This window comes from Alosa alosa, chromosome 11 (genome assembly GCF_017589495.1).
Source record: "Alosa alosa isolate M-15738 ecotype Scorff River chromosome 11, AALO_Geno_1.1, whole genome shotgun sequence".
Classification (NCBI taxonomy): domain Eukaryota; kingdom Metazoa; phylum Chordata; class Actinopteri; order Clupeiformes; family Clupeidae; genus Alosa; species Alosa alosa.
The window spans coordinates 23,709,217-23,736,370 of NC_063199.1; the positions used below are offsets into that span (position 1 = coordinate 23,709,217).

The window sequence follows — 27,154 nt, forward strand, 5'->3', positions numbered from 1 at the left end:
TGCCTGCGTCTGTGTGATGGAGAGAGATTGAGAAAGATGTACAATGCGATGTAATCAACATGCACTAACAGCTCAGGAATCCAGTTCATTTTCCTGTATAAACACTACTGTTAGCTATTATGGGATGGTTTTGCTTCATCTCAGCTCCAACAAGAAACTAAATATCTTGACATTACTATCTTGTCAGGATTTGCCTAGCAAAGATCTCTTTACATATTATATACACATACACATATTGTACACACATACACATATTATACACTGCAACATGAGTGAGGTTCATAACACAAGACATAATAACTTTACAGGGCATTTTAATGTATGTTGTTTTCTCTCTCTGTTCCTTGTTGTTTTTATTTTCTCTGTGTTTTGCAGATGTACACTTCTGTAAAAGGCTACAGGATTGTCTTTGTGTTCTTCATGCACTGTGTATGAAAACGCCATTGTTTTTTTTTTTATCGGCCCATTGCAGTAATTTTTGTATTCATTTACTTGATTTTACAGTATGTTGAACCACCGTTATGCCTAGTTGAAATTCCATTTTTAATACAATACAGTCTTGCAAAAGGAGTTACCCTGTTCTTGCAGTTCTTTCATTCCCTATATAACATCATCTCAGTGCTGCTAGTTCCTGTACACTGACAGGACATGGCAGGACTCACAGGCTCTGAATGCGTGCCATATGCAAGTTGTTTACAGCTTAATGCAAACAGGCATTGCTGTTTGCGCCATTGAACATTGGACAACTGCTTCTGGACAACTACACTGAACAAACAATTTCTGTTTTAATTACACTTCAGTACAGTCATTGATTTGAAAGCATTATTCACTTGGTGAAGCATAATGACAATTACTCTGATAAGGGCTATGGGGCTGCCACAGAATAAGAATCAAACATCACAATGATTCGTACAGAGAGGAGGTATATCATATATCACCTATATTATAGGTGATTTAATATATAACCACACACAGAAGCGTTTAGATTAGAATATCGCAAAATGTCTGATGATACAAATGGCACCCAGAATGGGATGTGGTCTACATTCAAGTGTTTCCCATGCTAACCGTTAATGTGTAAGAAGATAGTATACTCACTGAAAGAAAAATTGGGTTGTAACAAAAATTAAGAATAACTTCCCAACATTTGTGGTTCACTAGGGTTTCTGGCCTATTGATCTTTTTTGTCTTCGGATCCATTGTAAAGATTCTGCTGTAAGAGAAGGAAAATAATATAAACATTTGCTCTCTCTCTATTTCTTCTGTCTGTCTGTGAATGTCCGTGTTTGTGTGTGTGTGTGTCTGTGTACTTCATGCTTGAATTTAAATATTAAATCACTCTATAAGCCACTGCACCTGCAGTATCTGATGTTCCTTCAACAGTCGATCATACTCTCTAGTGAGGCCCTGAGCTTGTTTCTTCACTGCCTCCACTTCAGTGCGAGACCTCCGCAATGCTGGGGAGAGAACATTTAAATCATTCAGATCTTTCTGATGAAACCAGCCGTCCACTGACGTTGCATTTGACTCCTTCATTTAAAGCTTTCATCTAGTGGCATAGATGAAAGTGTATTGATGGATGATAAAAACATATTGTTTAGTTTCTGCACATCAGAGCCAGGCCAGCAGCAGCTGTATTTGGTCATGCACCACCCTGAGTCAGAGAAACACTCACCGTCATCAGCAGCTTTGAGGTCTTTCGTTGCGCTCTCCACTTCCTGTCTCATCAGCTGGGCTCTCACGGACTTTGCACTCTCCTGTTCCTGCAGGGACTGTTGGGGGAAAAAAGGGGAGGGGGGGCATGGGCGGAGTGGCAATCTGGCATACCGGGCATTTTCCCGGTGGGCCGACGCACCTTTTGGGCCGATAGAATACGCTATATAATTATTATTTTGGCCAACGATCGGCCCATTTGAAGGACAATCAGCGGCCCATTGGTTACATTTCTATTGACACTGGACTGATCCAATAACAGCTCACGTCAGGCCCCACCCCTCCCATTTTGGCTCAGAGCAAGGATTCTGTGCGCATCAAAAGTTAATCAAAGTTGCCTACACGAAATTGCGGCGGGTGCCGGTAGTGACAATTGTGAAAAATGAACACCAATGTATAAGCTTCAAAAATACCATATTGCAAGTAGGCTAGCATATGCAGTAACATGTTGAAGTTCGTTGAGTTTACAGAGCAGAGGGACAGTGAGCAGGTGGTGGAGAGTGCGAGCCTATTGAGGCTACATGATAAGAACTCACTCACTGGTGGAGCAGGTAGGCTATGTGTGACATGCCATGCTGACGATGATGATTATGATGACTTATTAATTGCGATAATGTAATGATATGGTAATGATAGTAAGGCCGTGCTGTGATTACAATAACAAATAGTGCAACTTACATTTTCTAAATGAATGATTTGCAAACCCGGACAGCAAAAGAGTGTCAAATCGACGTTAATTGTATGTCAGATTGATCAGTTTCCGTCAGACACCCAAAATTCAACATCTGCATGAGTGGTGGATGGTCTCTCAAAGTAGAGAAGGTTTCTATCTTGGAAGGGTTATCATGTAACCCATGGGCTAAAAGACTGTAGACTGACGGAAATGTAGGCCTAAGCTACAAAACGTAGTCATGCACAAGCCAACTAAGCTAGGCTATACTATACGATAGGCTACTGGAACTGGAGGACACTAAAGATAATTAGTTCATGTAGCTATAGCCTACTGTTCCAAAATGTAGCCTACCAGCAATGTAGGTAGGTAGTAAAGCCTACAGCAGTGGTTCTCAAACTGTGGTACGGGTACGGTACGGTACGGATACGGTATTTTAATGTCGGTCATAATGGTGGTACTTGGAGAGCCAGTTGTTTTTGTGGGTGGTACTCATTATGAAAAGTTTGAGAACCACTGGCCTACAGGAATAAAATATTTCCAGCCCTGTTTATTTTGTGTTGTTTCATTTGTCCTACAGTGATAACTGGTATAAATTACATTAATGTCTTCGACAATCTGGGTAATTTAACTCTTTACACATAGGCTTCAGTATTTTTTTGGTGATGCTGTCAATTGAGCATTGATTAGTTTAAATGTAGCCTATTGAATAATTTGAAATGATACTTTGAATTCAAGCAGAAACTCTTCTTTAATAATTGCTTGTATGGCCTACTTAAATATGGAGATCATGGATACAGGTGCGTTGGAGAAGACCAGAAGTTGACAACCATGGAACTCAAAAGACTCCAGCACACTTTACTTTATTATAACTTTATTTATGAACTATACATTTCGATCCTAAGGGGCTTGGGTCGCATGTTTTGGTTGGGCTTGTTTTCAGAGACCCCTCTTGCTTGTTTTTCTTTCGAGATCTGTCAACACTACATGCAGGCATGCTAACACTTGCACTGATGTTGTGGCACAGGTAGACTGCGAAAAATCACATGAGCACAACATCAGGCTGCCTCTGCACAGTGGCACTCATGTGCCCTCACTTAAGTACAGTTGTAATGTAAAGGCAATGGGACCGACTCACTGAGCCAAACTTACGTCTTTCAGTTTCTGGTTTTCCTCCATGTATTTCTTGGCAGCCTGGTTGGCACCTTCTGCCTGGGCCTGCAGTGCAGCTCCGGTGCCCTCAGCTAGCGCCACCTGGTGAATCAAGGTGATGATGCGCCGCATGATGCTAGAGCAACACCAAACATCAGGACCATATGTCAGAGATTGCCATGGAAACAGTATGTTGTGGCTAGCCAAATAACTGACAAATTGCACCACTCTGTAAATGTCTGGTTTAAAAAGGTATGGTATTTCCGAGGCGTACTTGTCGATGATACAGACTGTATAAAGCAGTGGTGTGAGTAGCATCTGAGTCACTCACAGCCAGTGAAAGAGGGAGAATCCAGAGATATAGAGATTCCTCTGGGCCCTAAAGAGCATCATGTGCACATGGTCTGAGAAGTTGGGGTGCAGCTGGGAATCTGTTGACGCCTCCTCGGCTGAATACTTCCTGACTTCTCTCAAGGCATCTGAAAGGTTGATGATTAAGGTAAAGGAAACAATAGAAGGGCTCAAGATAAATATCATCAACAGACAAATTACTGTGAACACACCAGGACACACATATGCCAGACAAATAAATTACTATTTTGAAACAGTAGGTAGGCTACTTACCAAGAAAAAGAACTATGAGGATCAATATCATGGCAAAAAAGAATCTGTTCCAATAAGGTGACATCACGCTCCATATGTTCCACTTAAATATTTTCTGCCATCTATATCAGAAGTGATAAACAGCAGATATTGATTTGTAGGCCTCTGACTTTGCTGAGATATTACAAAAATATTGTAGGCTATGGTTTAACCCAATATTTCACGAATGTAAACAAAATATTGCAGCACAAAACACTACAAGCAATGAATTAACAAGACAATAGGCTATATGAGCAATGAATAAATAATCAGACAGGACCTCTGGGCTGATAGGAGGGGCAGGCAGAGGATGAGAATGAACGCTATCTCAGCGTAGAGGAAAAGAGCCACCGCTGTCCATTGTAGAGTCATTCTCTTATACACTCTGAGCCCGAACCACTGGCAGAAAATTGCGACATGTCATTAAGGTTAGGTTGGATACAAGGTGAGAATGTAACTTTCATAAACACTGACCGAGCCCTCAATGTGTAGCCTAAGGCTACGCGTTAGACCACCTGTTTGCAACGTTTCACTGTCCATGGTTATTTTTAAACCTAGCCTACCATGCAATCATTTTGTGTTTTAATATTCAACATAGCTTAAGCCTACAGCCTAATATCTGAACGAAATCAAAATCAAATAGGCCTAAGTCTGATCTTTCTTTAGGCCTAGGCTACTTTACATTTGAGTTGACCTCCTCAAACGTAGGCAAAAAAACGTTCGTGCAGTCAATAGGCTAATCAAGAAATCGTAGGCTATGATTAAGGTTTAAACCTTCGTGTAGCATCACTTGGTGTCTAATAGGTCAACGCCATCTAACAAAGTCAGATAAACGTGACATAACAGCCTAAACCATCTAAAGTCTTACCATATATAATGCGCCGATATGAAGACGGTAGGAAACAACTCCATTCAAGTCACACCCCCTCGGTCACTGCGACGCGCGGCAGGCAAACGCAAATATTAGTCTAGTAGTCCAGTAATTTAGGATTTTAAAGGTAACTTTATCCAGCACATATCAAAGCAACCCAGGAACTGAATGATAAAAAAAAACATAGAAAGCCTCTTGTTATACTACTGCCTAAACAATGAAAGTATGCTACATAGAGTAAAGTGTTAAACTATTGCGTGAATAACTGACCGACAATATAAACATTTCTTGATTGATAACCTGATATACCTGACTATAGCCTGTCTGTAACATTCTTACATTTTAGTCTACATGTATTAAGCTTTGATTCTATAATGGCCACTAGATTTTCACTTGCACTAAATATAGCAACAACATCCCAAGCTTCTTTAAATAGCCTAACTTGTGAGATGTAGGTCACTCCACTTGGTCATCAGAGCACTGCAGTTGCCATATTTATTTCAATGAATTATTTATTTGATGCAAATAGGAACTAGATGATCATTATTTCTACATAATTTGAGTGTAGGGGCGAGTAGTTCAATGATGTTCATTGAGATTGAGCTAGCCCTCAGCACAGAGGCTGGTTGTGGTTGTAATTTAGGCTGCTGTTGATGTCAGGTTCCTCAAAAATACTCAAACACTATCAGGTCCCAATTGTATATGAGCCTAGCTAGCTGATTTGGTCATATCTGACTAGTATTTCTGCCACTGAGAAAGAGTTGTTTGTTGAACAAACCATATTCACAACTATAGGCCTACCCAATGCATTTTCCACCTTTCTGAAATACAAAGCTCCAGAAAAATTGATGGTGTTTTTAGACAGACTGCAAGTGGAAGCAAAATACTGCCACCTTGTGGGGGGAAAGTAAGACTTTTGACCAGGCCTGTAGTTTCCATAGCCTGTTTCAGCATATGCAAAAAAATAACACTTGCAGTATCCAAAATTATAATAGTGTTTCATTTCCTGTAAATACAAAATCATGTGTTTTCATGAGTAGGCTATGGAGTCCTTTATGGAAGCAAGCAGGCCTTTCCATGGAGTCTGCCATGTTGCATCATCATCACCTTGCTACAGGCTCAAAAGGACAACATAAAACACTGGGTGTAGAGGGGACCTTTCACTTTTTTGGTTAAGTTTAGCTTTACTAGCCATAAAGAATTAATTTGCGAGCTCACACAAAATAAAAAATAAAAAACAGTAATAGCTGTCATGCAGTTGCCACCAGTGCTTTACCCATTCAGAGTGCAGAGTATTGAAATGTTAACAAAAACATTTGTACTGTAATGTATATTGTTGCCATAGTTGAAATTATACCATGATATAGATTTTAGGCCATACAGCACAAGTCCCAATATGTGCCTATGTTTCACATTCCATAGAATATGCTGCCTACAGTTAGGCTCATAAGGTTTTGAACCCATGCTAAAATTGACTAAAAAGAGGAATATAAAAACATTTTTTGGGGGAAATTGATCTTAATGCCTTAAGTAAAAAAATGAGGAAATATCCAACCTTTAAGGACACCAGTTTTCTTTGTGAATGAATAATGTATCATAAACAAATAAATGTTCTTCCTTAAAATACAGGGGTCATAAGTATTCACACTCCTATGTTAAATTCCCATAGAGGCAGGCAGATTTTTATTTTTAAAGGCCAGTTATTTCATGGATCCAGGATACTATGCATCCTGATAAAGTTCCCTTGGCCTTTGGAATTAAATAGCCCCACATCGTCACATACCCTTCACCATACCTATTGGCATGGAGTTGTTTGGTGTTGTAGCCTATTAGCTGGTTTGATGTAGCCTGATTAGCCAGACCCACATTAAAATGACCAGACCAGACCATTCGCAATGCTCAGTCCGAGGGGCGGGATAATCGGTTGTCTTTCAAATTCCCTCTGCACGCAAATGGATAGCGCTACAACTCATGAGTCCCATGCGTTTTCCCACCAGTGGAGCTAGTTGGCTAGTTCAAACTTTTGCCAACTTAAAAAAAAGCTTAACTCGTGTCACGCTGTTCGCCAACAGCAAAATCCACCTTCTTTGTTTTCAAGCAGCAGGGAATTCACGCCGAAGTGTTTCAATTCTGCCATCAATCATTATGTTAAGCCCGCCTAACAACTCTATACACGATGTGATTGGCCCTATCGAAGTTTAATTTTTCCAGCTCGCAAGCCAATGGAGAGTTGCTAGACTAGCCCGGTCAGCAAATTAAATTTGCTGCCGCTAGGGTGCGTCAAGACAGAGACTTTCTAATGAGGAGACACAGCGCTCAAAAAATCCTCCATAGAACTGCATGGGGTTAGTTTGTAACGCCAATATGGCCGTTGGTCTACACATATCCCACCCCTTCCTCTCCAAAACGTCGACATGTGTATACATTGAGCCAATCATGTGGTGTGATGTGACTACATTGAGCCAATGTACTATGTACTGTGTTGTGCAGACATCGTGCCAATCATGTGTTGTGAACTCGCCGCTGGAGCAAGATTGGTGTCTGAAGCCTTGTGCACGCGCATTTCTGCCGAATAGGATGCCCGATGAGTACCCAAAAATCGTTGCAATATGACCGCCGAGTGGAGGGACTTGCCTAAAAGGACTTTGGTCTAGATTTCTAGGCTAGGTTTGATGCTCATTGACCTCAATGCAAATCCATCACCTCCACCATACTAGGTCATCCTGTGAAAGCCTCATCAGTGATCATGCTAAGGATCACTGTCCCCAGCCAATACCCTCAACCCCCAACATGGACACCACCTGGTCAGGAAATGCTGAACCTGCATTATACCCCTCCCCCTCCATCCCTTCCACTTGTTTGTCTGTATCCAGTAGCCAGGTGAAAATGCAGCTGAGGAGACTTAACCAGAACAAGGCTGCAGGTTCGGATGTTATCAGCCCAAGGGTCCTGAAGGTCTGTGCGGAACAGCTCTGCGGTATTCTGCAGCACCTTTTTCACCTCAGCCTTAGCCAGGCTGTGGAAGACATCATGCCTTGTTCCGGTCCCGAAAAAACCTTCTCCATCTGCCCTCAATGACTACAGACCGGTTGCCTTAACATCACACATCATGAAGGTAATGGAGAGACTGGTTTTGGCCCATTTGAGACCAGGTGACCACCTACATGGACCCATTACAATTTGCTTATTGTACAGAGGTGGGTGTGGAGGAATCCTTAATCTTCCTGCTTCATAGAACACATTCTCATCTGGACAGGGCTGGCCAGATTGTGAGGATCATGTTCTTTGATTTCTCAAGTGCTTTTAACACCATACAGCCTATGCTGCTACGTGAGAAGCTGCAAAGGATGCAGGTAGACACCTCCACAACTTCATGGATTACTGATTACCTGACTGGCAGACGACAGGTTGTGAGAATGAAAGGGTGTGTGTCTGAGCAGATAGTCAGTAACATAGGAGCAGCACAAGGGACTGTGCTGTTTCCTTTTCTTTTCACACTGTACACCTCAGACTTCCAGTTCAACTCTGAGAAGTTCTCAGATGATTCTGCAGTTGTGGGGTGTGTCAGTGATGGTGAGGAGTATAGGCAACTGATGGACCACATTGTGACATGGTGCAGAGACAACCACCTTGTCTTGAATGTGGCTAAGACAAGGGAAATGGTGGTGAGGAAGTAGAAGTTGTTGTGAACTACAAATATTTGGGGGTTCTTATAGACAATAAACTGGATTGGAGGTACAACACTGAGGCTGTGTACAAGAAGGGTCAGAGCAGACTCTATTTCTTGAGAAAGCTTAGGTCATTTAATGTGCGCAGCAAAATGTTGCAGATGTTTTATCAGAGTGTTGGTGCAAGTGCAATTTGCTTTTCTACCATCTGTTGGGGCAGTAGTGTTACAGCCAGGGACACTAAAAAACTGAATAAAATCATAAGGAAGGCTGGCTTTGTGTTGGGGACAGCTCTAGAGCCCCTGGAGTTGGTGGTGGAGAGAAGGATGCTGCACAAACTGTCAACTATTGGACAATACCTCACATCCACTACACAACTTACTGGTCAAACAAAAAAGTGTTTTCAGTTAGAGGCTACGGCAACTAAGATGTAAGAAGGACAGATACAGAAAGACTTTTTTACCCACTGCAATCGCTATCAGCCAGCGCAGCTGATGAGACGGCCCAGGAAGAGATTCCTGGAGCCACAGATTCCAATGACACAGAAACAGAGAGCAGGGCAGTGAAGAAGGACAAGAGTGTGAAGAGGAGAGTTTTTGAATGGGTTAATAAACAATGGGAAGAGTCCTGGCAGAAGAAGGAGGCCAAAAGGGCTGAAAAGAAAAAGATAGAAAAACAAGAAATGAAGGAAATGGAAGAGTCACTGTGGTTTGCCGAGGACATGGGTTCAAGAGGATTTACACGGTTTGTAATTAGTCTTCATTTTTGTAGAGCTACAATATACAATAATTTGCCACATTTGAAGAATGTTTTCTGAGCAACAACTGCTTGATGGCAGTTAACATGTACACATGTTTGAGATCAAATCTTCATAACGCTTTATAAACTAAAGTCTTTCTTCTTATTTTAAGGAGCAGTTCAGAAATACCCAGAAAGACTGCGCTCCAGACAATACAGAAGGTCTATAAACATCGGCATTTTTATGATTCTATCTGATTATCGTAATTTTTTATTACTTTTACTTTATTACTCAAAAATTACAATAAACACTATTTTCACATCATTTTTTGGACTGGTTTTATTTTGCTGTCACATCAGGATACAATCCTGATAAATGTTCATAACTGTTCATGTGGGTCCATACAAAGTGTGAAATAGCCAGCTTGAACAGGCCAGGACAAATGGCCATAACACTCAGAGGGAGTGTCAAAAGGTTGGCAAAAGCTCCCAAGACACAACATAGATCAAGGAACTTGTTATACAGTCTGACTGGAAACGTCCTAAAAGCCATTTTCAAGAGAGCACAAAAAGAGCACACAGCCCACCTTATGCTAATGCCACTTATTCATCCTCAGAAAGTGTGAATCCAGTGAATGAATATATCCAACACCTTTAAGTTGACCCTTTTGCTGGCCACCCTAACACAAAGATAGATGGACAGCTCTATAATCCCCATGGGGTAGTTTTCAGCACAATCACAAGGCACTTTGTCGTAGGGACTTAGACATAGACATCAGACATATAATCACACGAGGGTCATTCTCTTGCATGCCAGAGGACATTCTTCCCACCCACACATACCAACACCATCCACCATAGGTCTGCCTAGGCCAGCTAGACAATTAGCTTATTTTAACTGCCTATACAAAATTTGGATCTATTTTTTGGTCAGAAGAGGTGGGCAAAAACAGTGCCTATGGTAGCAATTTAAATGAAGAGGCAACCCTCATATGAAGACTTGCAATGCAATTAAAACAGGAGCCTGTTCCAAATTTCTCTCAGGTCACCTTGAGCCGTTCAACATTCACACCAGAGGGGACACTGGTCATGGAAAACTGAGTTGTGGCACCATCTAGTATGTCGGTGTAGTGGATGAAGCATTTTCTGAGGTCTCTTTTTTTCCAAAACTCTTCACACCTTTCACACAGCTGCACACAAACACATGTACAACAGCACACATCTTGCATGTGTCCAATCACTACACTCTATTGTGATGAATAAAAAACTCAAGGCCTTTTGCAGCGACAGTATCAGAGTACATTGTATAGAGATATCTGACATAACTGGTACAATATATAGCTTACTGTAAATGCATAAATAATATGCTCAAATGTGCTTTTCAGTCGTCCAAAACACTGTACACACTGAATGTGCCTTTGTCATGTTCAGTGCTACATGCCCTGATTGGTAGAGAGAGTTGTCAACCTTTTTGTGTTTGAAAGGGGCTATGTAACAAAAAATATATACGAGCATGACGCCATTTAAATCCAGACATCTTTGCTCGGCCTTGATATATTCTGTTAATTTAGAGACTTAGCATTATTAGTTATGCTCCTCAATAAAACAAATAAAAGGGTTCTTCACTCCATTGTCATTCAAATCATTGTCTAGGTGTAGGTGATCATAAATTGAATAGGAATTAACTTAAACGATTATTTCATAGGCTACTGTATGCCATAAAATCTCTCTACCAATGCATTTCTCAAATTATTTGAAATGCAATGCACCAGGCTAAAATGTCTCATTTTATCTTCACTTTGCACATAACTGATTTGACTAGGGTCTGTTTGTGGATAATAACAAGTGTAATTTCTCATTTGGGACCAAACAACATCAATTGGTGCAGTTGGTCCATGGCCGACTTCCTGAAGAGCTCCGTCAATCACTGAAGAAGAGAAGATCAGTTAATGAACCCTTTGAACAAATCTGCACAAATGAGGATGCCAGCACTGTTGCTACTTCAAGGTATGAATCTCTGTGACACTGCAATCGTCATTGAAAAATCCATTTCAGCATCATGATTGACATTTTTTAGCACTGTACTTCATGGATTTTAATATCATGAAACGTTTTGCACTACCTACAGGGCTGAGAGCTCAAGTACACCGAAAAGAGGCGAAAGGGGTGGTGTGGGCCGAGCACATGGCTATACTGTGAAGCCAAAGGCAATGAACAACAAGCAGGGCAGGCAAATGGACAAAAAGAGGCAACAACCAAAGGACCTGCCAGACAGAGGAAGGTTCAAGGTGGCCGACCATGTAGACATTCACCTGCAGTACCAATCTGACAGTGACGAAGAGTCCATGAACTGCTGGGGATGCTGGATCAAACTGAGGACTCTGCTGAGACTCAGAGAGGGAAGGAGGCAGCCAGAGGAGGGCTGGTACAGGATGGGCATGAGGGCCCAGGAAGAATGGGAGCTGCAGAGAAAGATGGAGGTGGAGAGGCAAAAAGAGGTGAAGAGAAAGATGGAGGTGGAGAGGCAAAAAGAGGTGAAGAGAAAGATGGAGGTGGAGAGGCAAAAAGAGGTGAAGAGGCGGCAAAAGGCAGCACAGCTGCTGGAGATGAGGAGAAAAAGGGAGAAGGAGATGGAGAAAGAGCTGCAAACACTGAAACAGGTAGTGCTGCAGGAGTGGGCCAAGACAACCAGTCAACAGACCTGGAGACTGACCAAGGAAGAGATTGAGGAGTTGCAGAGGCTCTGAGAACAGGAGGGAACACTTCATCTTAAGATCCAGAGACTGCCAGATAAGAAGGCCAAGGCTGAGGTGTGGACCTCCTCGGACAGTGAGGACATGAGTGAGGATGAGAGAGAGCAGCAGCAGGGACTGAGGGAGAAGGAAAGAGAGTCCCGCCTGAAACAACAACAACTGGCGAAAATGACGGGCAGCGAAGCTCTGAGCAAGCCCCAAGGTCAGCCCAACTGGCTTCTCACTGAGCTGAGGAGATTTTGGGAACAGCAGGACAGGATACTTTTAAAGTTCCAGAGACTCAGTTCAGCAAAGAGAGTGAGGATGGGAGAGGAGAAATGGAGAGGCTGACGCAGAGAGAAAGATCATCCCACCTGGAAGATGGAAAGCTACTGGGAGACGTGCAGCATCTAGGGAAACCAGTCACAAAGACCGACAAAGTAAGTGTAAAGCCATTTAACAATAGCGATAGAAAATGGCTGTTGAGATGTGGTACAATACTTTATGTTATCATTATATATTTTCTATATTAAAGCCACAGACTATATGATTGTTAAAACATAATATGGATTACTTTATATTTTAGGAACAGATGGGGAGAATCGGCAGCAGTGAGATCAGCAGAGAAAGGATAAGCAACTTCTCGCTGGAGGGAAGGAGAGAAGTTATGGCCGAGGCAGACAGAACTGCTCAGCTGGAGAAAGTGAGAGAGATGGAGAGGCAGAGAGAAACTCTGAGATATGAAGAGAGGATGAGAGAGTTGGAGAGACTCATTGACATTGAAATGCACCAGGTGAGAATGAGAAACATGGAGAGAATGAGAAAGATAGAGAGGAAAAGAGAGAGAGAGATAGAGGAAGAATGGATCAGGCAGAGAGAGAAGAAGCAAGAGGAAGAAAAGAAGAAAGATAAGGAAAGGGAGTGGTATCAGAGACAAAAGGCACTGGAGACACAAATTGAAGAGCATCAGCTAAAGATGCCGCTTAAAGACATGGAGAAACACTATGAGGAAAAAATGGAAACAGAGAGAGTTTGATGAAGAAACCCAACAGTTTGAGGCAAAAATGTTGGAGAAGGAGCAAATACTCGAGAAACAGAGAGCAATGGCTCAGAGAAGAGAGGAGGAACTCTTGGGACATATTGAACACTTGGACAAAACTCACATGAAGGCACTGAGACACACTGAAACAAAAATGAAAAAAAAACCCTGGATATTGGATCAGAGGAAGAGAGAGTCAGACAGGCTGCTATGAGGGAGAGAGAGGGAGAAGAAAGAAGGCTGGAAAATGAGTGTGAGAAAGAAATCCGACGAGAACAGAAGAGACAGCAAGAGCTGAGGGAACAAATGGAGCAAAACTTTGTGATTGAGAGAGAGATGGACAAAAAGAGACAAGAGGAAAGATGGAGGGAAAATGAGGAGAAAAAACAGAAGGAATGGGAGGAGAAGACCAGAGAGCTGGAGAGAAAGCTAGAGGCCAATCAGGAGATGTTGAAACTGGGAGAAGAAGAGCACAGCAGAAATAAAGTGATGGAAATGGAAAGGCAGAGAGAGACTGAGAGGGATGAAAGAAGAGCAACAGTGGTGGAGACACACAGAACAACAGAACTGGAGAAAGTGATCGACAAAGGTAAAGAATGGATGAGAGAAATCAAGCAAAAGGTGGAGAAAAAGAAAGATACAGAGAGAGATTTGCAAGAGGGAGAAAAGAGGGAAAGACAAGTGAGAAAGAGGGAAATTGAAAATGAAGAAAAAACATCAAATGAGGAGAGGAAACCAACCGTTGAAGGGATGGACTGGCTGAGTGACATGAGGCAAAAAGCAGACAAAAACAAAGATGTCACCCAGCAAGAGGAACAGATATTTCTGCAGGATACCTCAACAGGAAGAGCAGAAGACTCTGAGGTAAAACCAATGGAAAAAATGACATTTTAACCCAAGGGATGGACTGGCTGGGAGACATCAGACAAAAACAGGAGAAACTGGTGGATTCAGGAAGTGAAATAACGATCAAGGAAGAAAGAAAACAAAGAAGAACAAGTAGAAGAACACTCACAGAGGGAAAGAGAGAAACTGAGCGACAACACGGGAACTGGAGGATGACTGGCTTGGAGATGTGGGCCGTCAGAAAGGTGAGGACAAATGGAGTGAGATCAGGAGGAAACATCAACAAAGCAGAGAGCAGAGTAGACAGGAGCTGGAGAAGCAAACTGAACCAAATAAAAGCACTGTGGTGAGAGCAGGAGGACGACGTGCGGCACAAACAGATGCTGAAGAACAAAGACTGACTGAGGTGAATAAAGCAGAAATAAAAGAGGTAAAGAACGTTGGAGATGAGGGAATGGACTGGTTCGATAAATTAAAACAGAAAAAGGAGAAAGGAAGGAGAGAGAATTTGGAAGAAGAACAGCAAGTTATAGGTGAAGAACTATTCATTCAGAAGAAACGTATCCATGTCAAGAAAAACAAGAGAGAAAGAGATGGGGATAAAGAAGTGGAACAACAGCACATGAAAGGAAAATCAGATGACAGGCGTAGAAATATTGGCAAAAATGTTGAAACAGAGAGAGTTATAGATCAAAACAAAAGTGAGGAGAGGAGTGAGCCTAGACAAAATCGTCAGAGGAAGTTCAAGGAATCACAAGAACTTGAAAAGCAGCAGAGGCAGGAGGCAGAGATGCAAGTGACTAAAGAACCAGAGCTGGTGAGACAGACAGAGGCAGAACGCAAAGCCACAGAGAGAGAGCTGTGTGAGAAAAAGGCACCGTCCATCAAAGAACACACAGAGACTCAGAGACAGAGCCAGGCAGAAAAGCAGAAAGAGAGGGAAGAGCAGCTTGAAATGGAAAAGCAACAAGAACTGTTGCAACAAACAGAGATGGAGAGAGAGAAAGAGATTGCAAGGCAGAAAGAGAAAGACAGACAAATAGAAAAGCAGCTTGGAATGGAAAAGCAAAAAGAACTTGAAAGACAAAAAGAGATGGAGAGAGAAAGAGATTGCAAGGCAGAAAGAGAAAGACAGAGAGAGGCAAATAGAAATGGAAAAGCAGCTTGAAATGGAAAAGGAAAAAAAAAAAAGGAAAGACAAAAAAGGAGATGGAGAGAGAAAAGAGATTGCAAGGCAGACAGAATAACATGGAAAAATATGGACCTGGACCAACAAAAGATGACCCTATTCCCAGAAAATTATAAACTTGTGGAGTTCACTAGGCAGAGATCTGAATGCCAAAACACAATGGATAAAGGAGCAATCCCGTACCCTGCAAAGGTGAGAAGACCACTTTATCAGCCTGTCGTCCAGCCTACAATTAATCGAAAGCCAAAACCCCACCGCGGGAAGCCAAACAATCCTGAACAGTCACCTAAGGCTCTGCCTGTTACTGAGCCAACACCTTCTACAAAATACCCAAAACCGACCTGTCAGGTAGAAGATCCCAAGCAGAATGAAAACACTGGCATGCCATCAGCGTCTGCCACAGTGAGTGAGAGGATGGAACAACTCTCAGAAACAAGTAAAACTACAGGTCAGTTGGCACAGGTTGAGGAGGACAATGAAGCTCAAGTTTCCACAGAAGATACGCTATCCCTGGGCAGCTGGGGTCAGTCGAGTCACACATCAGATGTGAGGGATGAGGAGGAGCAGGCTGAAAACGCTTCACTGAAAGCGCTTAACTCAGCTGATGAGATTCCAGGGGAAGCAGAGACTAAACAGAAGGACAAGAGTGTGAGGAGGAGAATGGTGGGGTGGGTTAATAAAAGAGTCAAAACCTACTACCAGACAAAAATTGATAGGACACATGAGAGAGAAGAGAAGGAGGGAGACGACAACTTCTATGCATGTAAGATATCTAACATGTTTATGCTGTTTCACTTGTGCATCCCTGAAGAATTTGTCTGTAAAGAAATGCAACATCTTCAGAAAGAATCACTGTTGTTTTGTGTAGCTACAGTACTAACCTTTTGTTCTGTGTTCAGGGTATCTAGATGCACCCATTTCCAGAGCAGAGAGGGAGAGGCAAAAGAGAGAGGAACTACTGAGATCAGAGGAGAAACGGCAGCAGAAGGAAGAGTCCTGGAAAAAGTGGGAGGCTAAACGGGCTAAGAAAAAGCAGAAGGAGAGGGCTGAAAAGCAAGAAAAATTGGAGAGGAAAAAGGCTAAAAAACAAGCATACCAGCAGCAAAAGAAGAACATATACGAAAATATGCGACGACGCGAACAAAAATTGCAGCAAGAGGCTACTCGTAACCAGGTCTGTATTCTGTTATTTTCTCTTTTTTCAGATGTTCATTTTATAGCCGGGCCGGTTGGTGTTTTTATTACTAAAAGTTCTTTTCTCATTTCAGTGAGCAGTTCAGAAAGACTCACCCTCAAAAAGGATGTAAGCTTTTCTGATGAGACAACAACTATTTTTTCAGGGACTTTATTTTTCTTTCATTCATTTATTTCCAAATCATAATATTATGGCTATTGAATAAAACATATTGCAAGCAAAGGGGTATTTGTTGTTTATAGCTGGTTGAGTGTTGAGTATTATTCTTCTAAACTCGTTCTTACTTTGAGTTGAAATAATCAATTGAATGGAATCAATAATAGTAGACAAAACTAGAAATGTAATGCCAGAGGAATTACAATAGTGGATGGAAAGCTGCTGGGTTAATGTTGGTGGGGAGATTCCTGAAAAAAAAAACATTGAATCACTTAATCTTTGAGTTCATACAAACCCTTTCCTCAAAGAGTTGGCAATGGCGGAAGTTAATAAAGCAATTCAGTCCGTGCTGGCTACACTTCCAAATATTCAGTCCGAACAAAAGGAGTGTTTAACACATTTTATTTTGGCCAAAGATGTCGTGGACCTACTCCCTACGGGATTTGGGAAAAGTTTGATTTGTATCGCGCAGTAGCCTCAATATTAAATTAGCCTACCGCATGTGTGGCAGACCCGGTAGCCTATGAACGAAGCGGCGTGTTTTCAATGATCACAGCTGATATTGTAGCGCCGAGGCTATTTGCTCCCGTGTTGGGCTTTCCCCTGTGTCTTCTGTTTTCCCGGTGTGTGTGTGTGTGTGCGCGCGAGAGTGTTTGTGTCTCCCTCTCCCTCTTGTGTCATGAAATGTGTCAATGAGTTCTGATGTGTTTTGATTGGGGGGAGGTGTCCGGTAGGGAATATTTAGGGGTTCAGATAAGTTGTTGTTGGCTGAGTGTGAATGACGAGTGATTGAGACCGTGATTTATCAGCGATCAGTTTGTTGTTTTGTAGTGGACACCTCCTGTTGCCCATGGACTAGCCTGTAGCCTACATCTATAGGAAATAAATGACCGGAGTTTTGGAATGATATATCAGCCTCCCCTTCTCCTAACTTCTCATCGGCGTTAGGCCGACAATATGTTATCTTCAACCTTACTGTTGAATAGTAATCTGCAATTTTCTATTCTTCCACTAACTCTTAAATTTGTATCGCAAAGCCAGCATCGGTCATTAACATCCATCTGGTTCGCTCTGGTGGGGAATGGTTGTTGTATACAGCAGCACACGCAATTTCTGGTGAGCGTTGTAGTGTAGCTTACTTCACGATCGAGCTGGCGCATAACATACGTCACGGCCAAAACGTTAGCAATTGGGTGAAATCAGATCCAATCGTTTCAAACTTCTACAGAGTCCACGCATCCAGCTTGCAAACGTTCGTCAATAGCCGAGATCCCAGACCCTTGTAGAAGCGAAGCGTACCAAGGGGATGGCCAATGGCCAGGCGAGCACGTATTCAACAGTGGGGTTTATTTTTAGGTCTTTCCGACATTGCCCTTTGCATCTCGCGCAGGCCTGCCCCCTAGTGGAAGCTCGCGTACCACCTGTGGTACGTGTAGGGCCTACCACAGTTTGGGAATTCCTGGTTTTAATTTGGAGACCTGTGGAAATACTTGGTAACAGATATTGTTATGTTAATTCAGTTACTTATGAAGTGATACAGTTGCCTCTACATCCTAGATAACATTCACTGACTAGGCCTACGATGTAGGCCTTTGTTAATCATTCTAGGTATATGACACAGTTAATGGCAATATTGATGTATTAATGATGCTGGTCTCTTGTAGTTCCCCTGTCCTCCCTGCGTCTCTGAGTGTCACCACCGTGGCTGCTCTCAGCCATCATGTGGCAAGTGGCAGAGCAGTGCCAAGTCAAGTACTATACCAGGCTGGAGGAGTTTGTCTGTGTTGTTTTAGAGGTGCTGCCAGATCTCCTGAGTGCTAAGAAAAGGGCTGAACTACTTCTTGGTCTCAGAGCAAAGGTGGAAGAGAAGTGAGCATGTTGGGTGTTGCATTGCACTCTTGTCTATTTATTACTAATATACTAATAATTTTGTGGGAAACTTCCTTTCTAGAATGGTATACAATTTGGTATAATAACACATCTCTTACATATTCATTAAACAAATGCACCCAGAGAATTCAGAAGAAATCAGATAATGTAGAGGAAGGCTACATGACCAAAGCCTGGCATAAAGCATACATTTTCTGGTCCCATTTATTCATTCCATTTGACTAACAAACATTTATGTGTACAATATTGATTATGCCCTCTGTGGTAGATTTCAGGCAGTGATGTTTGAGACGATTGAACTCCCTAAAGTCACAAAGATCTTACCTTATTTTGCCATTACAGGTAGCTTCTTGATTTGATGAAGACCCCTTACACTTGGAGGATTCCCTAAAAATAGAACCAAAAGAACTTCAGAATTTGTTGCAATACGTCAAAAATGGACTTTTGGATCCAGGTTAGTACAAAACAAATAGAAAATGCCAACCACTGTGTATTATTTTATTCTATCAATCACAAGTGTGTAAAGATAGGGTATATTCTGGATTTAAAATTAGTTTATTAGTTGTCAATTAATAATTAGTTGTCAATTAATTATTAACATTTTAATTGTTCGGGTTGTTCCAGGATCCTCATCTTCATTCAGCCATCAAGCCAAATACTATTCTCTCCACACTGTCTGTGTCCATTACTTGGCCCGGTGAACAATTAGCTGACTCTGAGAAAAGTGTGTCATTGTCCAGTGACACCCAGCCTTCAGTCAATGAAGAAGATGGACAAAGAGCTGTGGATAAAAACATGGGCAGATAGATGATGAATGATGACGATCTAGGTGAAAATCTGGATGAAGAAGACATTCTGAGATGCTTAACCCTTAAAGGTATAGGTTTTTGAACATTCTAAGTTCCACAACAATTGAAGGTTCTAAAATTCTATGTTGAATTCAATGAACCCAGATATTCTTTAGAACGTTAATTTCCCAACATTCCCGTCACACCGGTGTGATGGTACTCCTTTAAGGGTTAAATGAAGATCCACAGAGAGACTCGCATGAAAAACATTTGAATGAACAGAAGGTGGAGATGACTGGACATAATGGTGAGATTGCTGTCAGAGTAATTTCTCAATGAAACCAATCCAATCATAAGTTGGCATTCTATTCCTGATGTTTACTGCCCAGAAGACATATTGGGCAGCCGTGGCCCACTGGTTAGCACTTCGGACCTGTAACCGGAGGGTTGCCGGTTTGAACCCCGACCAGTAGGCACGGCTGAAGTGCCTTTGAGCAAGGCACCTAACCCCTCACTGCTCCCCAAGCGCAGCTGTTAATGCAGGCAGCTCACTGCCCTGGGATTTGCTGTGTGTGTTTCACTAATTCACGGCTTGGGATAAATGCAGAGACCAAATTTCCCTCACAGGATCAAAAGAGTATATATACTTATATTCGTACTCGAGGCTTAAAATGAATAAACATGCAGGTTATACGAGTAATCAGGAGAGCACCAGCAGGAGTGAGAAGAGGGCCCCAACATCCACAGGAAGTGATACCGGAGGATCCTCACCAAACAGCAGCTCGCCGGGGACGGTCTCTCAGAGGACTGACACAGCTGTCAGCTGTCCACACTCCCATCCCAAAGAGAATTTACATGTCTCAGTCACTTTTGGGAGGAATCACTTGTGCAAAGTGTGTGGATTTGGGTTTGCAACTCTGTTGGATCTCAAACGGTATCAGACTATTCACCCAGAGATGCTCACGGTGCAGCGCCACCTCCTGTGCTCCTACTGTGTTGGTTCACGTTGGATTCCCACACACGTGTGCACACAGGGGAACGACCATACAGCTGTTCAGTCTGTGGGGGAGAGATTTACCCAGCATTCAATTCTGGCCTCGCACAGGCGATTGCACAGGGGAAAGACCCCACATGTGTTCTGTCTGTGGAAAAGGCTTTGTTACCTCAGGGGCTCTGATAGCTCATTTGCGGCTTCATACCGGAGAGCGCCCGCATAAGTGTGAGTTGTGTGGAAAAGCTTATAGGATGGCATGCCATCTGACTGTACACAAGAGATTCCACACAAAAGAGAGAGCCTATCCCTGTACTGTGTGTGACAAACGATTTAGCACACGTAACCTGCGGACGAGACACATACGTACACATACAGGGGAAAAACCCTATCGGTGTCAATTGTGTGAAAACAGATTTTCAACTTCAACCACTATGAAAATACATTAGCATGTGCATGGGTGAGCTAGTAAGCTGTCAGACATCAGAGTTTTTTTTTTAATAGTTTGCATTACTACGATAGTGCCACAAATCTCAGTCATGGGTATAACTTTTGTGACTAATATAAAAGCTTACTGAATTGTGTATCAAGCAAGCATTAAGATGAAAGCAAGCTGTATGTTTATAAGCAAGTGTTTCCTTCTGTGTCTGCTGTTAGTTTGTTTTCATGAACACAAAGTCACTTTGTCTTGTCAACAAGTTCCCATTCTTGGACGGTTACATTTAAGTATTCTAAAATGAACAATTCTGTTAAAATTGGTGATTATTCCTGTAATGACAATTGTATAAAAAAGATAAAGTAGAAATTAAAAAGACTTTGTATTGGGTTTGGGTAGCATTGGCACTGGGACATGTGTGGTGTATGTGAATGCACAGCATGTTCCATACGTGTGTATTATAGTCTCTCTTTAATAGGAATCGGCTCTAGAAATGGATTATTCATGAAAGTTCTTTACAGCCCCCACAGACTCCTTCTTAAATAAATACAGGTGCTTAACATATATTTCAAGCTAATTTTTGTTTTATTCTTGATTGATTATATCTTACAGCTCATGAAGCTACTGTCCGACTGAGGCCATCCAGGTCAAGCGATGCTTGCGAAATTCACACAGCATCGACTGTTCTCATCCCAACCATAGACTTAGGCCCCCGGGATGATATTTGATTAGTATTAGAACCGGCCCGCAGGCCACAGCCGCCGGCTGCTGTTTTGCACGCACCAATACTCTGTTCCCCACAATGCAACGGTAGCCCACGAACTCACTGCGGCGCCACAACTGGGCCTCGGCTTCATTATTATGACCGCCGCGCAGCGAAGCGGCGGTGATATAGGTTTAGTCATATTTTTTTTTTTTTTCTTTTTTCTTTTTCGCATGCCCAAATTTCCGCCAATGATTCCCGGGACACTGAAAGACTGGGGTACACGAAACTTGGTGGGCATGTAACCCCACATGGATAGCATGGAACCATCGTTTTCGTTTTGATCTGTAGCCCCCGCTGGACTGGACCCCCGAAAGGAGGGTAGGGCAGACACAGTTTTCTGTGAATATCTCAAAACCGTAGGGTTTAGGAGGACCATTTTTTTTTTGTATGTTGATCTCAAGGGGCCATGTCAACCCATTCCATAACCACTCATTTCATGTATAAGCCACCTAGTTAAACACAAAAAAAACTAAAAATGAGGTGTTGTAATTGAAGGTATCTGTGACCTAACATAGTCAAAACTGCACGAAATTAGAAGTGTAGGATCATTATGACACCCTCTGTATGCACGCCAAGTTTTGTGGAATTCCGTTCATGGGGGGCCACACAATAAATTAATTTATGTTACTATACACCAACTGGCCTGTAGGTGGCCGGAGACAGTTTTCTGTGAATATATCGAGAACCATAGGGCCTAGGAGGTCCACCTTTTTTATGTATGTTGGTCTTAAAGGGGCATGTCAACCCATCCCATTACCACTTATTGTATATGCCACCTAGTTAAAAATTAAAAAGCAAAAAATTAGGTGTTTTCATCACAATATCTCTGGCTGACAAGGTCAAAACTGCATGAAATTAAAAGTGTAGGATCATGTTTGCCTCCAGGGGTCATGTTAACCCATTTCATGTGCACACATGTGCACAAACAGATACACACACACATACATTCACAGTAATCATACGTATGACACATGCACAGGCACATACGCAGGCACACACACAAGCACACACAAGCACGCACACACACACACACACACACACACACACACTCACACACACACACCCCCACACACATAACATAACACAAACAATCAAGAATTTCTCAGAATTATGAACAGGCAAGATGGAGGTGGGGTTGTATAAAATTAATTTTACATGTGAAATCTATGAACTAATCATGTTTTGGTACTTGTTGTCTAGCAGATACCAGTGAGAATTGAGTGTGGATAATGCAATTTAGTGAGACAGTTAGAATCATATAGGCCTTTCAGCGTGATTTCTTTTTGTGGAAAAAATGTGCTGGACTGGGCGGCGGTCATATTTTGTACCGCTCTGCGGTACATCTAGTTCATCAGTATTCAGTCAGTGCAAATGTCAACTTTCAGCTACCCCCCTCCCCAGTGTTGTGCCTGAACGCGTTCATATTTTGAGCCAACGTGAACTGAACGTACTGTATTACTACTGCCTGATGAACGTTACTGTGAACTCGTTCATTCTGGTGTCTGTGAACGGCACGCTCTTTCAGTTTAACTTCATTGAATAGGGTACCAGATTTCTACAGAGCCTTCCACGCGAAAACCCGGCTAAAACACACCGTAAAAATTCCTTAATATGGCAGCATGCAGGTCACCATTTGTCAAACTATGGGCCGCGGTCCGCAGTCTGCAGAGTGAAATTAATCCCGGGCCATCGTCTGATAATTTGCTGCGCAATTGGCCAAGGAGCCGCGGACAGAAAAAGAAAACAAACATTTCTGCAATTAGTAGGAAATAGCCTACTTGTTAATTTGGTGTCATCAAACATAGAGGCATAGAATTAAGTGGTATGGGCGTTTATTCAATGCATGCGTGTGCACGTTGGTAGCAAAGCTAAGCTTCAACTTATTGAAAGGCTATTTAATTATGAAACGACTTAGAACGTCACGACGTGGATTTTTGCAACTTCCATAAAAAACAGAGCACAGACTATATAACACACTGTTTGGCATTAATATTAAAGTCAGCCAAAAGCTATTAATTAGTCTTAGTTAAAGATAGTTAAAGATCTCCAGATAGGGTTGCCACCTGTGTCTGACAAAAATCCTGGACATTTTGACCATCCAATCGACCTTTTTGTTTGTAAGCAACGGCGCCTTTCGCACATCTAACCCAAGATAAAAACCGTCCTTCTAAGCGACAATTGTATAGCTAAAATGAGTAAGAATGACAATTTCTAGTTTTTTGTTTAGTTAATTGCTTTATAGCAGACCTTTATTATTTTGTTATATTTTCAACAGTTTTTAGTTGTGGACACCTGGGGGCAGTATTGAGAAAAAAGGGGGAATATAAGGTTCTAGGTTCTGCTTTTTTGCTTATGTGGAATAAACTTTCCTTTCTCTGTCTCTCCTTGTCCCACACACTCTCCGTCTCCACCTTACCATTTCTAATGAACCTCCACGGTGCGTGCCCCCACCACCACCACCCATGTTATGCTACGTCATTTTTGTAGAGCCAATAAGGCTGTGCATACGTTTATTGACGTAGGCACACTTCAATTAAACTGAAATATACATTTTGCGCATCATGTACAAAAATCCGGGACATTCAGATCCCTATCTCCCATTCAGCAACCCTATCTCCAGATCAGTGATTTACGCATGATCTGATCCGCCAGAATTACATTTAAATGTAATTAAATACCATATAAATATTCTATCAGTGTATAATGCTTGCATGAGGGAAACATCCCAAAACAACGGCACCCATATAAATGCTGTTGTTTTGAGAAGTATCTCATGCAAGCATCATGCAACAATGCAACAACAATTAAACTATTGTATACTATAGGCCTAATTATATTTTACATTAGTAAAGCAGTATACTCTGATGTGCATATTTTCACAAACTTTTGTGAACAATCTTAGCACTTTAAACATTGACTGTTTTGAAGTGCATGTATAGCAATATAGTATAAAAAATAATAATAATTGTGATATCATTATGATAATTAGATGGGGGGTGGGAGGAGGGGTGGGTTCATGTAGGTGGGCCCTATGACCCCAAAGTATGCCTTGACTGGGCCTCAGGTCAAAGAAGTTTGAAAAAGGCTGATGTAGACGACAAAGCAGCAAGGAGGCATCATATGATCATTTAAACAAGTTTTATGACAAGGTCGGTGAGGATGGAAAAAATCGTACATTTCTGTGCAAACTTTGCCTGCACTTCAGTCACAGTCATTATTCATTTAATCATTAAATAATAGGCCTACACGTCTTGGTTCAATAGGTTACGTGCAGTCATTTTAATATGTTTTAATAAACATTGAACCAGTCCGGCCCCCGGCTTGTAGCAATTGTTTTTTTTTTTTGCCCTCTATGTATTTGACTTTGACATCCCTGACTTAGGCTATTCCGCTCCAGGTCCCTACTACGCACCCGAACCAGCAGGTTCAGAGGAAACTTATTCCCTACGGCTGTCACCCTACTGAACACTAACTCTGTGCATCGATGACAACCAACCAACTAAGAGCAAGTGAAGAGGGCAATGTGTAATGCACTTCAAGCATCATTTGATCAAAATAATTCAAACTGAATTAAAGATCGCATTGTCACTTGGCTACATTTAACTACACATTGCACAGTGTATTTTCAAATTGCATGAATAAGTTGCTCGGTGAATTGCCAACTACAGGTTAGAATGCATTGCCATTTTCTGCCAATACCATAGTAGTATCGGATCGAAAAGAAACTTAGTGGGATCATCTAATTTTTTGCCTCTTCCAAAAGGTGGCGGTAGCGCATTACAGCCATATGCCAACAATCACTGACCAAAGAAGAAGATTATTTTTTACTGTCTATGGTTGGTTGTGCCCAAGGTGGTGTGGTGTTTCTTTTACAATTAAAGGATGTGCCTGTTGCATAAACTATTAACAGATTATTGACACAATCCGTGCGGTAAGTTTGGTCGTTGATTATCTGTGGTATCAGAAATGTCTCTAAAATATGTCGCTCTATAGCCAGTTAGTGAACCTAGCAAGTTGGCTAGTAATCCGTCATCAGAGTCAATGACTCATTGTTGTTTTGATGTCATTGACATTGCTAGTCAATATGTAAGAGCAGTGTAGAGACTAAGTAATTATTTCAAGTAAGACTATGTTTATATCGAAGGTAAGCTGCTCACGACGAAGCCTGTTTACCAGTTGTTCGCCCAGTGTCCATGTCCATGATGCAGCGTTAGCATGCAAAGTATTTTCTGTGATGTAAAAGGCTGCAGTTCTTAAGTAGGCTACTGTTTATGGTGTCTTTTTTAGATTCATCTAGCTGAATACCACCGCAGTCATTTAACATGCCAGCTGGGGTGTCATGGCCGAGGTATCTGCGAATGTTAGGTGCTAGTATACTGTCCATGTTTGCAGGAGCGCAAGCGGTTCATCAATACTACAGACCAGACCTGGTATGCATTATCCAATGTTGTACTATTTATTGTACTACTATACTAACATTGTTGTACATGATGTGTGCAACATTAAACTTAATCTGTTTTTACGTTTCTCTTAAGACCATTCCTGACATCCCACCCAAGCCAGGCGAACTGAGGACTGAACTGCTGGGGCTAAAACCAGCAGACAATAACACTCAGAAACAATGACATTTTTTCTTGATAATTTTTACATGTATATATGTACAGTACATAGAACTCTAGGGAATGATTATGTATGTCATCATAGGCTACCTCTATTAAATAGATGCCAACTATTTGATTGTGCACATCAAGCTCTTTTGTTCATCTTCACAAAGCTTTTTAAAAAAGTTATATTCTGTTATTTTGTTGTCTTTGCTAAAATTTGTCACATATTCAATAGCCTAACTAATTGAGGTCATGATTTCTAATCCTCTATCCTTGCCCCATCATTTCTGTGTCCCACTGGTCAGGTAATCAGACTTGTGTCTGAAGAGTGGCCGGTTTCATCCCTGGCTGGTAGGAATATGGATGGGATGGGGGAGTAATTGACCAGTGCAATGTTGAAAAGTAACAACTCAAGGTATACAGTACATTGACAGATATTGGAGGAGAAGCAATATGATGATGTTTTTCAGTGGTCCACAGCCTACTGATGGTCTATGAAGGTGCTCCCTGGGCCAGAATCAGTTGAACATCTCTGGTCTATGCAATGTAAGCGACAGCTTAATCAATATTGGACTCTTGTGATGACACATGCACAAACAGGGTAGGCTACTCTTGTATTGTGAATGTTATACGTTACTGTCAGGTTTGAAGAATGAGAGTAGACTGCAAAAAACTACCTTACAGACCGTGTCTGATTCAGCAATAGAACCTTATTGATCAGATTCTCTCATCAGTGCGGAACGTGAATCTTGCTGTGTTGTAGCTGAAAGGAAAACATCAATCTTTTGTCTGAATATATGATGGCACACTTCATATCACCACAGAGATACATGTAGACCTTCATATTCAGTTAAATTGCATCTGAAACACTGAGAAATTCAGAACACCAATCTGAAATAAGCAATGCTCTGAATACAATACTGCGCAAACGTTTTAAACACATTTGAAACAATGCTGAGGGGTATTCCAAGTATGTGGTTTAGTGGCAAACCTAGGTAAGTTAACTAAAAGTAAGTTGGTAAACCTCCTACATGAGCCCTATGGCATTGTTTTGTTAGGAGAATGAAG

General features: G+C 41.8%; 2 protein-coding genes across 3 annotated transcripts; one reads left to right on the forward strand and one right to left on the reverse strand.

Annotated features, from left to right (window-relative positions):
- Positions 1-300: 300 nt before the first annotated feature.
- LOC125303618 (B-cell receptor-associated protein 29-like) lies at positions 301-5,415 on the reverse strand. Of its 2 annotated transcripts, XM_048257462.1 has the most exons (9): positions 5,319-5,398; positions 5,046-5,212; positions 4,458-4,576; positions 4,160-4,260; positions 3,867-4,014; positions 3,536-3,671; positions 1,676-1,772; positions 1,357-1,457; positions 301-1,213 (listed from the first exon to the last, which is right to left on the reverse strand). In XM_048257462.1, exons 2-9 carry the CDS (start codon positions 5,046-5,048, stop codon positions 1,172-1,174), a joined length of 747 nt encoding a protein of 248 aa, XP_048113419.1. In that variant the 5' UTR covers positions 5,049-5,212; positions 5,319-5,398; the 3' UTR covers positions 301-1,171. The 2 variants fall into 2 exon arrangements, with proteins under 2 accessions (XP_048113419.1, XP_048113420.1); XM_048257463.1 differs by having other exon boundaries at positions 301-1,210; positions 5,046-5,415.
- A 19,842-nt stretch (positions 5,416-25,257) lies between these two features.
- On the forward strand, positions 25,258-26,214 carry c11h12orf73 (chromosome 11 C12orf73 homolog). The gene is made up of 3 exons (XM_048257633.1): positions 25,258-25,413; positions 25,770-25,912; positions 26,018-26,214. Exons 2-3 carry the CDS (start codon positions 25,805-25,807, stop codon positions 26,105-26,107), a joined length of 198 nt encoding a protein of 65 aa, XP_048113590.1. The 5' UTR covers positions 25,258-25,413; positions 25,770-25,804; the 3' UTR covers positions 26,108-26,214.
- The last annotated feature ends 940 nt before the right edge of the window (positions 26,215-27,154 follow it).